Source organism: Thamnophis sirtalis, unplaced genomic scaffold, assembly GCF_051295495.1.
Source record: "Thamnophis sirtalis isolate CommonGarterSnake01/CBP01778 unplaced genomic scaffold, rThaSir2_p1.2 scaffold_3, whole genome shotgun sequence".
NCBI classification, from domain to species: Eukaryota; Metazoa; Chordata; class Lepidosauria; order Squamata; family Natricidae; genus Thamnophis; species Thamnophis sirtalis.
Genome location: NW_028261383.1, coordinates 43,277,496 through 43,292,943, shown reverse-complemented (window position 1 = coordinate 43,292,943; position 15,448 = coordinate 43,277,496). Strand labels below are relative to the sequence as shown.

General features: G+C 41.7%; 1 protein-coding gene across 1 annotated transcript; it reads left to right on the top strand.

Annotated features, from left to right (window-relative positions):
• The first annotated feature begins 454 nt into the window (after window positions 1-454).
• Window positions 455-14,352, top strand: PSMD6 (proteasome 26S subunit, non-ATPase 6). Its single transcript, XM_087708819.1, has 8 exons — window positions 455-733; window positions 3,184-3,389; window positions 5,028-5,173; window positions 7,057-7,276; window positions 7,379-7,487; window positions 8,601-8,769; window positions 12,808-12,885; window positions 13,248-14,352. The coding sequence occupies exons 1-8, from the start codon at window positions 589-591 to the stop codon at window positions 13,342-13,344; spliced, it is 1,170 nt and encodes a 389-aa protein (XP_087564945.1). The 5' UTR covers window positions 455-588; the 3' UTR covers window positions 13,345-14,352.
• Window positions 14,353-15,448: the final 1,096 nt, after the last annotated feature.

Genomic DNA, 15,448 nt, shown 5'->3' with positions numbered 1-15,448 from the left:
AATGCAAAAAAGGAAGAGATGTTTATAAAAACCGGACCTTTGCCTGGATGATCATTTCCTTCTCCCTCTACATCCAGGGAACCACCAGGGTAAAAAGTAAACTGGATCAAGCAAAGGGGCAGAAAGGGTAACAGTTCCTTCCCGCCTCGCGCTTTGCAATTAGCAAGTAACATCTTGCCGGGAGAACGGGTAACCCAACCAGCCGCTTGAAAGCCATTTGGAAACTAAACTCTTTGGGCTCAACCCACGCATTCTCTCGCGTCTGCTTTATTCTTCAGCCTTACGAGGACCGCATCCCCTTTTAACCCTAGTCCCGTCGCAAATGGTACGCCACGCATATGGGGCGCGCGAGGGCGTAGAACCGGAAGAGTCGGATGAACGCCGCAATGACCGTGCCTCTTGGTGGCGCGCCCAGACGGATGTCGGAAGTGTCCTCTCGGAGCGTTCCTTCCGTTTCCGGGTGGCGGGCTGAGTCACTCTATAGTCTCTTCTTCGCTGCTCGCTGGCTGTTTGGTTTCCCCTCCGTGCCTGTCACCGACCGGCCTTTTCCCCCCTCGGTCTCTCTCGCGCCTTTTTTTCCTCGCCAGGATGCCGCTGGAAAACCTGGAAGAGGAGGGCCTCCCTAAGAACCCCGACCTCCGGATCGCGCAGCTCCGCTTCTTGCTGAGCCTGCAGCCGCAGAGCCCGGACCCCGCCGTGCGCCAGGAGCTCATGGCCGCCATCCGTCAGCACGGTAAGAAAAACGGGGAAACCGACAGCCTTTGCTTCCTAGGGTTTTTGCCCTCCCGCCTCTATTTAGGGCAAACTTCAAAACCTAAACATCGAAATGAACGAGGGGAAAAAAACCCTTCAAGTAACCTGAAAACTAAATTTAAAGTTTCTTAAAGTTAAGAAAGATGGATTTATTATAAAGGGTTCTTTTCACACCAAAGGAGGAGGGACACGCCTTTAATCCTCTTGCTGAGTAGGGAGTGGGGAGCTTTCTGTACATGCTCTAGGGAGTAGGAAGTTGTCCTCGACATACGACGGTTCATTTAGTGACCGTTCAAAGTTGCAACGGCGCTGGGGAAAAAAGTGACTTACAGACGGTTTTCACAGTTACGACCTTTTCAGCATCCCTGTGATCAAAATTCAGATGATTGGCAAATGGTTCGGGCTTATGACCGTTGCTGTGTCCCCGATCCCCTTTTGCCGACCTTCGGACAAAAGCCAGGTCAACGGGGAAGTCGGATTGACTTAATGACTGGGTTACTAATGTGTCAACCGCAATAATTCATTTAACAACTGCGGCAAGGCCACAACTCACTTTAACCAACAGAAGTTGCTTAGCAACGGAAATGTGGGGCTCGGTTGTGGTTGTAAGGTGAGGACCACCTGCATTAAGTTGAAGTGTCAGTCTGAGTTTCTGCTTTGAACCCATCTAAACGTGGGGAATATGTGCCACCCTTTTCACTGTGAGATCTCACTGTCAAACCTGCCATACACAGTGTCTCAAAATTGTACCTGCTAGTTTTCCTCTCCCTGGGATCATAAGGAAGAAACTATGCCCTTGTTCTGTGTAACATCTCTTTGGATGCTTGAAAAAAGATTGTGACCACCATCCCTCCCACTGTTTTACTTCATTGTTGCCTCAGCCTTTGTGACTTAAGTTTCTAGTCCCTTCATCATCTTTCTTGTCTTTCTCTGCACTTGGATTCTCTGAGTCCTTCTGCAAATGCAATGCCCAGAACTGGATATTATACTGGAGATGGGGGGGTCTGAGCAGGCCAAAGTAGAATGGCTGCTTTCCAGGGGTAGGAAAATATATTTCTGCTAAAGAAATGTAATTGATCGTTTTAACAGCCATGTCACACTGCTGATGGATATTTGGCATGTATTCAGGTATGTCATTCCCAGACCATTTTTGCAGATGATATGAGCAGGGCAGGTAGATCTCTTATCCTATACTTGAGCGCTTGGATCCCCCCCCCCCCCAATAAATGTATTTATCTTAAATGTGTTATTTTGTTTTCAACACATTTCCAATTATCAACTTTGCCTTTGTCTTTTAGAACCAATTTTATTCCACGCCTCTTTGTTTTTGTTCAGAGCAAAACATTCTTGGACACTTATATGTCAGTCATCCTTCTGATTAGCTTTTGGCTATTTTATATATATATAATCTCAAAGAAAGCAATAATCTCAAAGATAACAAAGGAGATAATTATATGAACTACTTCATATATTCAGCACTGATTATTTATTACATTAATTTCCTCTCTCAATACCTATTACTCATATTTCTATATTTGCAGCAAGTAGTTCATATAATTATCTCCTTTGTTATCTTTGAGATTATTGCTTTCTGTCTTTGTCATCTGCTCTTCCACCCTTCCCTCTTAAGGAAACTATTGTGTTTTTATTCCTTTGCTCTAAGTATTATTATTTAGCTAACTTTCCTCATGAATTGGGGTGGCGCTGTGGCTCTGCAGTGAAGATACTGGGCTTGAAAGCCGGCAACCCGGGTTCAAGACCCAAGCGCCACATGACAGAGTGAGCTCCCATCCTCACCCAGCTCCTGCCAACTTAGCATTTTGAAAGCATGCACACGTGAGTAGATAAAAAGATACCACTTAGGTGGGAAGGATGACCACAGAAATGTCTTTGGACAGCGCTGGCTCCATGGCCTTGAAACGGAGATGAGCACTGCCTCCTACAGTTGGCCACGACTAGCTGAGTAAAATTCACAGAGACTCCTTCATGAATTGTCTCCTTGTGAATGTGATCACTTGGATATAAAAACTCAGCTCTGAGAGATATCATGCGTAGTATTGCATGTGACACAAACTTTGCATATTTAGGAATCTTTTGAATTTTGTGAGGGTGCTTCCCTGCTTTACACATGCTGTAAAATGTAATAGAAAAACTTCCATGTACCTCCAGGTAAAGGTACCTGGAGTTAGATGTACCTCTAGGGAGTATTTTTATTCCACTTGAAAAAAGCAACCCTATGGAATCTCCAGGAACAATGGCCTAAACAAAGATTTGAAGCATCTTAGTCTAATCAAGGCTTTTCACTGGTCCTATATGAAAAACCTTAGCTGGATAAATTGCTGATTTCATTTCCTTTTATGTTTTTGTTGCTCTAGTTCTCATTGAAGATACGATTTTTATCATATTGTTTCTGGTTATTATTTCTTTCAGATATGGCCCCATATTATGAAAGCCTCTGCAAATCCCTTGACTGGCCAGTAGATACAGATTTGTTGAATAAGATGAAGAAAGCAAACGAGGACGAGTTGAAACGCTTGGACGACGAATTGGAAGATGCAGAGAAGAACCTGGGAGAAAGTGAAATCCGTGATGCCATGATGGCCAAAGCTGAGTATCTCTGCCGAATTGGGGACAAGGTAAGTGAAGTTTTCACAAATTGCCAAAGGATTTAAACCTGGATTTTTCTATAGTGATGTCCATATTGAAAATGAGTATTAAGTGTGAGCTGCTCATACTTTTAATACTCAGAGTATTAAAACTGAGGGCCACACATGGCTTTTGAATGCTATGCTGCGCATTCCAGAAACCAAGAGACTAGAAGAAAACCTACATTTGATTTGTTTTACATTCAGTTAAAGTTAAATTAGTAGGATTAGTCTCTAATCCAATATTTCATAATTTTGTTTAGCCACATTTTAAAAAATTACAATTTGTTCTGGGGATCCCACCCATGGTTGTCTGGCTATATCTAATACCAAACAACTTGTTTATAATGCTTTCAGAAGCTGCTGTTATATATGGGGGTCATAGCATGTTATAAAACACAATAAAAAGGCCTTTGGTTTATACTAAAAAGCTCAGTGAGAAAGATTGTGTGTTAGATAATATCTTTCCGCAGATTCTCACTGGATTACTGAGTTATTCTGAAAGGCTATAGATTCCCCACCTCTTTGCTAATAGTTTTGTTTCATAAAAAATATTTATTAATACTGTGTGGAGGGAAATGGCTGGTAATCTGATATTCGTATTTTAGTTAACCAGAGCAAAAATACATATATTTTGTCATCATTTTAACTAGATTCTTACTTTAAATGTCAGATTTGGAGGAATTTGGAGACCTTCTGTTACTGAGTAAGGTGGGAATGCAGTAATAAATAAAACTTAATGATTGCTGTCTATAGATTTTTTTTCTGTCTGATTTTTTTAAACTTCATTCTTGTGGGTGAAGAAAGAGGCTGTTAATGAATGTGAAATAGAGAAATAGAACAATCTGTCTAGGGTGCTTTAAGTTGGGTTCCTTTACTGAGGAAAGGATTGCACTCTTTGGCTTAAGTAGACTTTCCTATTCTGTGATTGTGTAATGCATCTGGGGTTGCAGAAATGCATGTGTGGATCACAGTCTGGTTGGCATACTAAGCTGGTATGTGACTTTGGACCGGGCTGAAAACCCATTTGTTTTCTTGTGCTTTTCAAGTCCATTCTGCTAGCCTATTTTTATGTTACTGTACACTCTAGAAAAGGAAATTTTTGCTTGATTTTAGAATTAAGGGCAACAGGTAGCAATTTTTGTTGTTTAACTCTGTCCCTTCCCTTGGGTTTTCTGAAATTGGTGGGGGATAATTCTAGTGAAATGAACTACTGGAAGTCTGACCTTTACTCGAAACACAAGCATAAACATTGAATTGGAAAGTTGTTCTTTTTTAGTTTAGTGAGGTGATGGTGTTGATCAGTAACTATTAAAGCAGGGTCTGATATCACTGTGGTAGTATAAAACATGTTTGGTATCCTTAGAGCAAGTTGTATTTGAGCTGTGGTTAGAATGCAGCATTGCAGGCTAATTCTGCCAGTAGTTCGATTCTCCCCGATTCAAGGTTGACTCAGCCGTCCATTCTTCTGAGGTCAATAAAATGAGGACCCAGATTGTTGGGGGCAATATGCTGACTCTGCTTAGAGTGGGCTGTAAAGCACTGCGAAGCGGTATATACTGTAAGCCTACGTGCTATTGCTATATGTAATCATACACATCTTGTCTGCCTTTGCCGTTTTTCCTTTAGGAAGCTGCTCTAACTGCCTTTCGGAAGACCTATGATAAAACTGTTGCTCTAGGACATCGTCTGGATATTGTCTTCTACTTGCTGCGAATCGGCTTGTTTTATATGGACAATGACCTTATTACACGGAACACTGAAAAGGCCAAAAGGTATCTTTCCTGCCAGAATGAGAGAACCGGGAGAAACTCTTTATCTAGGGTACTTCTATATAAATTCCCGGTAGTCTGATTGCAAGCCAGTGGGACTTTGTGTCACAACAAAGGCTGACATTCAGGAATATTCAATCAATGAAAAATGTCAGAAAAGCTGGAAAATGCAATTGTATCATTTAAAAATTATGATTTGGGGAGGGGGGGGAAATGAAATGATGTATGTGATGGTTAGGAAGGGTAGCTTTACTTTTAAAAACTGAAATGCATTTTGTTTCTGGAGAACATTATTTTATGGGTTTGTTATATTTTGTTCATTTTTAATAAAGCGGCTTGTGCTCATAATGTAATTAGGTTATTTTAAAACGTTCAGAAATATTGTACTCCTTGGACAGTGATACTTTGGCATTAATAATGCCTCTACCCCATTTTTCCTACAGATCGACTTAACAATTGTAATTGAGCCTAAAATTTTGGTCATTGTGTGTGATCATAATGCAGGTCACCACATGATCTCGTCCAATTTTATGGCTTTTTTTTTGCAACAGTTAAGTGAATTCCACAGGCATATAGCAAACACTATGGAACAATCTCCCCGTGGAGATTCGTACCCTCACCACCGTCCAGGCCTTCCGCACAGCCCTCAAGAACTGGCTAGCCCGTCAGGCCTGGGGATAAGTCTACTTTCGCCCCTCCCGAATGCTGAGTGAATGTTGAGTTTTACTGTTTAATTTACTTTTGTTCACATTTCTTTTGTATTGTCCTACACTCCCTTTCCTTTTTGATTGTAAGCCGCCCTGAGTCCCCTCAGGGAAAAGGGCGGCCTATAAATGTCCAATAAAAACAATAAAAAAAAAAAACATTGTTCGCTAGAGACCTTTTTGTTTTGGCTGGAAACCAGAAGTAAACAGCGGTTTTTTTGGGGGGGAGGGGAGGATGTAAATCGAGGTCATTGGACACTGCAAATGGCCATAAATGCGCACTTGTTTTCGAGTGCCCAAAATGTGATCATGTGACGGGTGGGGGTGGGGGGCTGACTCAAGAACTTTGAATCCAGGTTATTAGTCCCTTTTTGGGGGGCCTGTTGTAACTTTGGTCACTAAGCAACTGGTTGTACATTGAGGACTACTGGTACTTGTATCTGGAAACAGCTTTGAAAAACTACTTTTAACACTGATGATTTGTATGACATGCCATTATAGCTTACAGGTCATCCTTTGGTTGGCAGGTGAATCAGAAATAGGTTGCTTTATTCCCTTTGCTAAAAGCCCAGGTGTGCAGCCTGTGGAAAGAAGTGTTTCAACCAGGAACCTGTTATTGAAGGAATGTGAACCTTCACTCTGAGCAGAAGCAAAAGAGTTATGGGCCAGAACGCAGAGATTATATAGGTGGCAGGTTTTGTGCAGCAGAATTGTACTTGTGATTTGTCTATTTACTGGTAGTCCTTGACTTACAACCACAATGGAGACCAATATTTTTGTTGCTAAGTGAGACATTTGTTAACTGAGTTGTGTCCCATTTTATTACCGTTCTTGCTACATTTGTTAAGTGAATCGCTGCAGTTAAGTGGGTAACATGGTTAAGTGAATCTGGTTTGCCTATTAACCTGGCTTATTAGAAGGTTGTAAAAGCTGTTCACAGGACTCCAAGACCCTTCAATGCCATCATAAATATGAGTCTGTAGTTTGATCATGTGACCATGGGGGGGAGGATGCAACGGTGTGAAAACCGACCATAAGTTAATTTTTCCCATGGCATTGTAACTTTGGTCACTAAATGAACTGTCGTAAGTCGAGGACTACCTGCATTCAGCTACTAACCTACAGTATTTCAGATGTAATGCGGATTGCAGATTAAAGGGGTATCTCTCTTTTCTTTGAAAGTCTTATAGAAGAAGGAGGAGATTGGGATCGTCGGAATCGGCTGAAGGTCTATCAAGGCCTTTACTGTGTGGCCATTCGGGACTTCAAGCAGGCAGCCGAACTTTTCCTGGATACCGTTTCGACCTTTACGTCTTACGAACTTATGGATTACAAAACGTTTGTGACTTACACAGTGTATGTCAGCATGATCGCATTAGAAAGGCCGGACCTGAGAGAGAAGGTAGGGCAAATTGTTTAGTAGCATAGAGAAGCCACAGAATCTTCCTTATGGCTCTGCTCTGATTTTTACACCCCCCTTCCCCTCTTCTTTGACCTACTTTAGGTTATCAAAGGAGCTGAGATTCTGGAAGTGTTGCACAGTTTACCCAAAGTGCGGCAATATCTTTTCTCCCTCTACGAATGTCGGTATTCAGTATTCTTCCAGTCATTAGGTAAGAAATAGTTTAGCTTTATGATTTTCTGTGAAATCCTAAATGGTTGCGAACACTTAACAATCTATCGAGTAACAGGCTGAGTTGCTCCGGTGCTCATATCTCATCTTTGAAGGCCAAAGGGCTCCAAAACTGTGTGAACCATTCCCAATTGTGGGTGGGTGACAGAAGCGAATGTGAGGTTTCTTACAAAAATGAACGGTAGCTGTTTGCAGATGTGGCCACTTTACAGGGCAGTGGACAGGGCAAGCAAAAAAGATGGCAGGAGTTCTTCAGAAGAATGGGAGGGATGCAAGTGAGATTGGACATTGGTTTTCAGATGGTGGGGAGGGTTGCACTTCTGGAATAGGTACAGTGCAGTGGTGGGATTCAAAATTTTCACTACCAGTTCTGTGGGCATGGCTTGGTGGGTGTGGCAGGGGAAGGATACTGTAAAATCTCCATTCCCACCCCACTCTAGGGGAAGGTTACTGCAAAATCCCCATTCTCTCCTGATCAGCTGGGACTCAGGAGGCAGAGAATAGATGGGGGCGGGGCCAGCCAGAGGTGGTATTTACCGGTTCTCTGAACTACTCAAAATTTCCACTACCCATTCTCCAGAACTGGTAAGAACCTGCTGAATATCACCTCTGGTACAATGGATATAGAAAGCCTACGCACCTCTGTTAAAATGCCAGGTTTTTGAGATGAGAGGGAAAAAATCAGAACAAGTGCTTTGGGTTATTATATTGAAAGGTGAAATTCCTGTTCATATTTAGCATTTTAGTTGAGGCATGAAGCTTTTGGGATTTTTTTTTTTTTTTGCCAAAAGCTTCAGAAATTTGAAATTGTTTATAATTTCCACCACCTTGACTAAAGCCCCAGTTCCAGCTGAAAAAAAGCAGCCCTAAAGCATAATGCTGCCAACTACCCTGCGTCACTGTGGGTGTGGTGTACTTTTGATGATGTACCGTATTGTTTTTTTTAAAGCCAAACATATTTTTGGGAATTATGGCCCAAAAGTTCAACCTTGATCTCATCAGACCACAGTACATTTTTCCACATGCTTTTATCAGACTTGATTTAATGTCTGTAAAGCATTGCCACCCTTACATGCTCTCTTTCCCATTTCAGCCAATGTAGAACAAGAGATGAAGAAAGATTGGCTGTTCGCGCCACATTATCGTTACTATGTTCGGGAAATGAGAATCCACGCCTACAGTCAGCTTCTAGAATCTTATCGGTCCCTCACCCTTGGTTACATGGCAGATGCTTTTGGAGTCTGCGTAGAGTTCATAGATCAGTAAGTATCATTTGAAAATATTAAGACCTGCTGTTTGTGATCCATCCACATTTAAACGGAAGAGAGCAAACCAGTTTATTTTAAAATTCTAAATAGTTAGGATTAATGTAATTTAGTTGAAGAGGTCCGTAATGAAGATGCCAAGGTAAGGGGAGACATGATAGCAGTGTTCCAATATCTCAGGGGTTGCCACAAAGAAGAGGGAGTCAAACTATTCTCCAAGGCACCTGTGGGTAGAACAAGAAGCAATGGGTGGAAACTAATCAAGAAGATAAGCAATCTAGAACTCAGGAGAACTTTCCTGACAGTTAGAACAATTAATCAGTGGAACAGCTTGCCTCCAGAAGTTGTGAATGCTCCAATACTGGAAATTTTTAACAAGATGTTGGATAGCCATTTGTCTGAAGTGGTATAGGGTTTCTTGGCTAGGCAGGAGGTTGGACTAGAAGGCCTCCAAGGTCCCTTCCAACTCTGCTATTGTATTTATTGTATTAAGGTTAATTTCAGTGGTTGGATTCTGTCCATGGAGGCATGTGACTCTTTTTATTGATAGAGCCACTCAGTGCCTAGTGTCAGAATGTTGAATAATTAAATTATTCAAGAGAAAAAGACCCTGTTTCATTATTGATGGCAGGACATTTTTTTCTTTGTGGCTTTCTTGTGACGTATATTTTCATGGAGGCCAGGAATAAGAAGTTCCAATAGGTGATAAATAAAACATAGTGCCATCGGTTATGATAATGGAACACAACCATGAAACAAAAATAGAAGTAAGGATTGGGCCTTATCCAAAGGAGAGGGCAATGGAGAAATGTTTAGGAGATTTTGAAAAGTATCTTTATGAAAGCTAGTAGCTACATGTTGAGTCTAAGCTCATTGTGGCCAATTAGATTTAACAAGAGGAAACTTTTAAGGTCTCCAGCAAATTATTCAATTTTCTATTTCGCTCTGTGGTTAACAACACTTGATAGATCAACGTGGACTCGACTTCTCAACTGCAGAAAGCTTATGGGGGGGGGGGAGTTATGCTTTATGAGTGGAAATAGAAGCGGTTTTACTTTCCTTAATTTGTGTGTGGGGGGGGAAGAGAAAAACCCCAAGCAGTTGGCCACAAATCATGCATCCTTGCAATAAACAATTATAAAACAATGAAATAAATATATACAGTATGTCACAGAAGTGATTGCACCCCCTCACATTTTGTAAATGTTCTAAATACATCTTTTCATGTGACAACACTGAAGAAATGACACTTGGCTACAATTTAGTGAGCATGCAGCTTAATATGCTGTCCTCTCCAAATAACGCAACACACAGCCATTAATGTCTAAACTCTGGCAACAAAAGTGAGTACACCCCTAAGTGATAATGTCCAAATGGGGACCAAAGTGTCAATATTTTGTGTGGCCACCATTATTTTCCAGCACTGCCTTAACCCTCTTGGGCATAGAGTCCACCAGAGCTTCACAGGTTGCCAAAGGAGTCTTCTTTCACACCTCCATGACAACATCACAGAGCTGGAGGATGTTAGAGACCTTGCACACCTCCACCTTCCATTTCAGGATCCCCCACAGATGCTCAATAGGGTTTAGGTCTGGAGACATGCTTGGACAAACCATCACCTTTACCTTCAGCTTCTTTAGCAAGACAGTGGTCATTTTGGAGGTGTGTTTGGGGATCGTTATCCTGTTGGAATCCTGCCCTGCGGCCCAGTCTCCAAAAAGAGAGGATCATGCTCTGCTTCAGTATGTCACAGTACATGTTGGCATTTATCGTTCCTTCAATGAACTGTAGCTCCAGCAGCACTCATGCAGCCCCAGACTACATACATTCCCACCATCATGCTTGACTGTAGGCAAGACACATTTGCCTTTGTACTCCTCATCACTAACAAGTCACATGACACTAGGGAGGGAAAATGGCTACTTCGGCCCCATTTGGACATTATCACTTAGGGGTGTACCCACTTTCATTGCCAGCAGTGCAGACATTAATGGCTGTGTGTTGCATTATTTTGAGGGGACAGCACATTTACACTGTTATACAAGCTGTATACTCACTACTTTACATTGTATCCAAGTGTCATTTCTTCAGTATTGTCACATGAAAAGATAAATATTTACAAATTGCGAGGGGGTGTACTCACTTCTGTGATAGGAAATATTTTAAAATATCTAAAATCACTATCCCATTAAAAATCTAATGTTGTTTTGCAAACAAAAAAGAAGATAGTATTTAAAATAAGTCTGTAGTATTTAAAATAATATTTTTAAAAAGGCTGTCATATCTGCTCCTTTTCTAAAGGCCACAGTTGAAGCAGAAGCCAATCGCCTTTTTGTAAGCAGAAGAGTTTCAATTTGGGTTATGGGAAACCATCTCCACTTTTTTTGAAAGAATGGTTTTCCACTGACTTTTGCGTTTGAAAGGGCTGCCCTAAAGGCATAGTGGCTGTGGCAGGGGTGGGTTCCTACTGGCGAACAACTGGTTCTCTTCACACACGCTTTGCCATACCGGTAGAAACCCACCACTGAGCTGTGGTGATTTCATCTGTGTTTTGTGTTCATTGAAGGGAAGTGTTCCACTGTTGTACAAAATAAAAGGTGCTATTAGAATCATAGATATTTTTTAAAGCTAACTAGGTAGGAGATATGAGCTCATTCTTCCTTGATTTAAGGGCTTTGGATTTGGTAGCGCTCAAGAATTGTTCCAGAAAGTGAAGAGAAAAATACGAAGCCATGAAAATTGTCTCCAATTCTGCTACCATGTAGAGAAGGTTGCAAAGGGTGAATAATCGTTCAGTGTTAACCATAGCCCCGAAGGGCTCTGATACAGCTCATGAGTCAAGGGGATACTACTCATAATCTAGTTCTAATAGCTCTAGAGAAACATACTTGTTAGAGAAAGGGACGCGTGTAAGGGACTAACCCACCTGATTGTGGGAGCTGTGGTTACTTAGACAATCAGAACTTTGTCCTCCAAAATAATATTTGCAGGATGGTATCCTTTGTAGGATACAAGCAGAGTTGACCATCTATTCAAGTTGCAGCTTTTACAATAACGTTGCACGGGGAGGGTCAGATAAGAGATTGTTTGGTCTACTTGGTTAACCAAAGGCTGTAAGAATGTGTGCAGCCTACTCTGCAGTAATTGTTCCTCTCTGCCTTTGAACTATTAGACCCAGATCAGGGTACTGTTTTATATTTTCAAGCTTTTATTGGTTAACATCATCCTATGGTTACCCATAGGATGAGAGGGATTGAGAGGTACACGGTGGCTCAGTGGCTAAGACGCTGAGCTTGTCGATCAGAAAGTTTGGCAGTTTAAATCCCTAGTGCCACGTAACCGAGTGAGTGCTTGCTCTTCAGTTTTGAGACAGAGATGACCACCGTCAACTAGAGTCGGGAACAACTAGTACATATGTGCGAGGGGAACCTTTACCTTTATAGTTACCCAGTGAGGGCCTATTGGTATGTTCCTTGATTATGAAAAACAAAATCAAGGTTAAAAGCCTTTGCGGATAATCTATTGTTATAGCATGCGTTTACATTTACCCCTGTGCTGTGCATACCCAGTGGTGCTCAAAGGAGCCCTTTATTTTTAAAAGTGTAGATAACTACTGTACATTCACAGGTTAAGCAGCAAAAAAACCGAACGATGTGCTGCAACTAAGCCATTTTCCTTCCCATGTGGTTTGCTAATTGCAGGTCTTAAGTTTCAAAGCTATAAACAATCAGGAGAGCAGCATTTAATTAGGCCCTGGCTGCAGCTTTGAACATTTTCTGACATGTCTTTGAGGGGAAAGGGACTGTTGACTGCATGGGGTTAACATTGGCTGCACTAGGTCAATCTGGCAGACTTCCTCTCCTCCCAGTCTTTCTAGAAGAAAGAAGCAAGGCTAATTTATACTGGTTCTAAAACACCAGACCTTTTAGATGTGTGCTGCTACAAAGGGACTTTGCAGTGGGGCTTGTTCAGATGGTCTCCTGAAATCATCAATCTGAGTATAACACAAAAGGATTTTTTTCCCCCCTCAAACAGGGAACTTTCAAGATTTATTGCTGCTGGGAGACTACACTGCAAGATAGACAAAGTCAATGAAATCGTAGAAACCAACAGGTAGCTATCAAGTTTCTTATTGAATATTGTTTAAGGAAGTGGCATTATTTGGATAATAAGAGTAATTATTAATCATTGTAACAGTAACATTACAAGATTTGTGCATTGTAAATTGCTATCCTTCCAATTGTGGTCTAAGGTATACCTTCAGTTACTTCCTCATCTGGGCCAAATGTGAAATAAATATGTAGCCGCAAATACCTTTGCTTTTTTCTGGTTGTGATCTTGCAAGGGAAGACCAATAGTTGTAAAGGAAATGTTTTATAAGAGTCTTATTCATAGACTTCTTAGGATGGCAGTTTGAAGGCCAACTGGTGTTGGTACAATATCTCAATAAATGTTCTTTTGTTTTCTTATTGTAGGCCTGACAGCAAAAACTGGCAGTACCAAGAAACCATCAAAAGAGGAGATTTGTTGTTAAACAGGGTGCAGAAGCTTTCTCGAGTAATTAATATGTGAATTTTTTTTTTAAAAAAAAGTAAAACAAAGGAATGCACCATTCAGTCAGAACTTTTCTGGAAGTAATTATTCCTATATTATATAATTTGTACTGTAGGTAAGGAAATGTAACCATGATGTAGTTAGGGCTTTTGCAGTCTTATTTCATTGTGTAAACAACTGAACTGTATGACTATTCATGTTTTTCCGATCATTGTCATTTATTAAATGTACAGTACGGTTGACTGTTCTGTTCTCGAGTTATGGAGTTTAATTTAAAGCTTAGTATTTTTTGTTAACCAGAGGCTGAGCTGTTTTGGCCTTTGTGTTTTGAATGAGAATGCGAGACTGATCTTTCTCAACTTTTCTTATAATAGAAAGAGAACTAGCAGGGCACTTTGGCCGATTGGCACAATTGGCATGATTACTAGATCGTTGTGTTTTACTCCATTAATTTTTCAGATAAAGATACTGAAATTCATAGGCCTCATCTAGCAACAATCATTAATTCAAGTCAACCTTATTATGCTAGGTCAGGCGTGTCAAACTCCTATTTCATTGGAGGTCACATCAGGTTGGGGGAGGCTGGCCAATGGTGGGCATGGCTAGCTCGACATCACTTGAGTTGGGGGCGCCTGTGGTGGACCAAGTGCTCTGCCGGTGAAAATACCCTCCCGAACTCCATTTTTGGCTGCAATGGCCTCCTGCAACTCTCTCCCAAGGTCCATTTTCGCTGGCAGAGAAACCACAGGCTGGTCCTTCGCTGTTTCCAGGGCGGTCTCATGGCCAGATCTAAGCACGCCGCAGGCTGGATCCAGCCCCCGGGTATTGAGTTTGACACCCCTGTGCTAGGTGATAAAAGATACTTTATCTGTTCTCAAATATTTGCTTTATTGGATAGGCCCCAAATCCAACGCATTTTCCCCTCAGTCAATTTCATACCATTTGTAATGTTAGGTATGTGCCTTTTTTTTAATGATCTGGAACCCCATTTTTCATTATACCTTTTGCAATAAAGTGAAACCTTCATTTGCTTCTTTTTGTGTTAAATACAGCCATAATTATATTCCTGATTCCATATTATTTATGAACATAGGAAAAAGCACAACTATCCTTGGTGACATCACAAACCATCCCACTCACCCCCTTTTTTTGTTTGGACTAGAATTACAGGTTTGTAAGGCCTTTCCCTATTGCCCAGGAGTCTTTGAGAAGTGTTTGAGACTTGAACAGCTTCTCACATTGTGTAATCAAGTCTTGTTTCTCATACTAAGAAGCTGCCAGAGACTTGTATCACTTTTATTTGCATTTAAGGAAACAGGCCAAGAACAGAGCTGGGGTTATTGTCAGACAACTATATTTATTGGATTTTTACACCCACCTATTACTTTTATATGTAACTCAAGGCCGCAAACGTACCTAATACTCCTTTCCTCCTCCTGTTTTTTCCACCACAACAATCCTGTGAAGTGGGTTGGGCTGAGAGAATGTGACTGGCCCAAGGTCACCTAGCCAGTTTTTCATGCTTTAAGGCGAGCGTAGAACTCCCATCTCCTGGTTTCTAGCCTGGTATCTTCACCACTAGGCCAAACCGGCCTTTACAAATACATATGCCCTATTTGCATAAGTATGCATAAATATGCATTGGTTATCTTACGGATATGCATGACTAAGAAGGCCACAGAAATCTTTTGGTTCAGTCCTAATGTAGTCTGATAGGATCAACCAACAAAACTACATGGTCAATAAAACAATTTAGCACCAAGTAGCAGCATTCAAGCATTTGATGAACTGGATTTGGCTTCTGTTCCGTCGGCTTCTTTGCACTACTTAGAATCGTGATGGCAAGCCTATGGCATGTGTGCCACAGGTGGCATGTAGAGCCCTCTGCGGGCATGTGAGCCGGCGCCCCAGCTCAGCTTCACCGTGCATCCGTGCATGCATCCCGCCGGCTGATTTTGGGGTATTTGCAACACATGCGCGAGGGAGTGCAGGGTGGTGCATCGCCCCCCCCCCCCGGGCTGTTTTTGGCTCCAGGAGGCTGCACGGAGCGGGGGAGCACATGGGGGGGGTTGTGTGCATGTTGGGGGGGAGTGGCCAGGGCTCAGGGGGGGGAGGTACCATT

What these genes read in the sequence shown, in the direction of transcription:
- PSMD6 (XM_087708819.1), top strand. Translation starts at nt 589, where the DNA reads ATGCCGCTGGAAAACCTGGAAGAGGAGGGCCTCCCTAAGAACCCCGAC. An exon ending in GGCCGCCATCCGTCAGCACG is followed by an intron (nt 734 to 3,183) that starts GTAAGAAAAACG and finishes TATTTCTTTCAG; the next exon opens with ATATGGCCCCATATTATGAA. An exon ending in TGCGTAGAGTTCATAGATCA is followed by an intron (nt 8,770 to 12,807) that starts GTAAGTATCATT and finishes CCCCTCAAACAG; the next exon opens with GGAACTTTCAAGATTTATTG.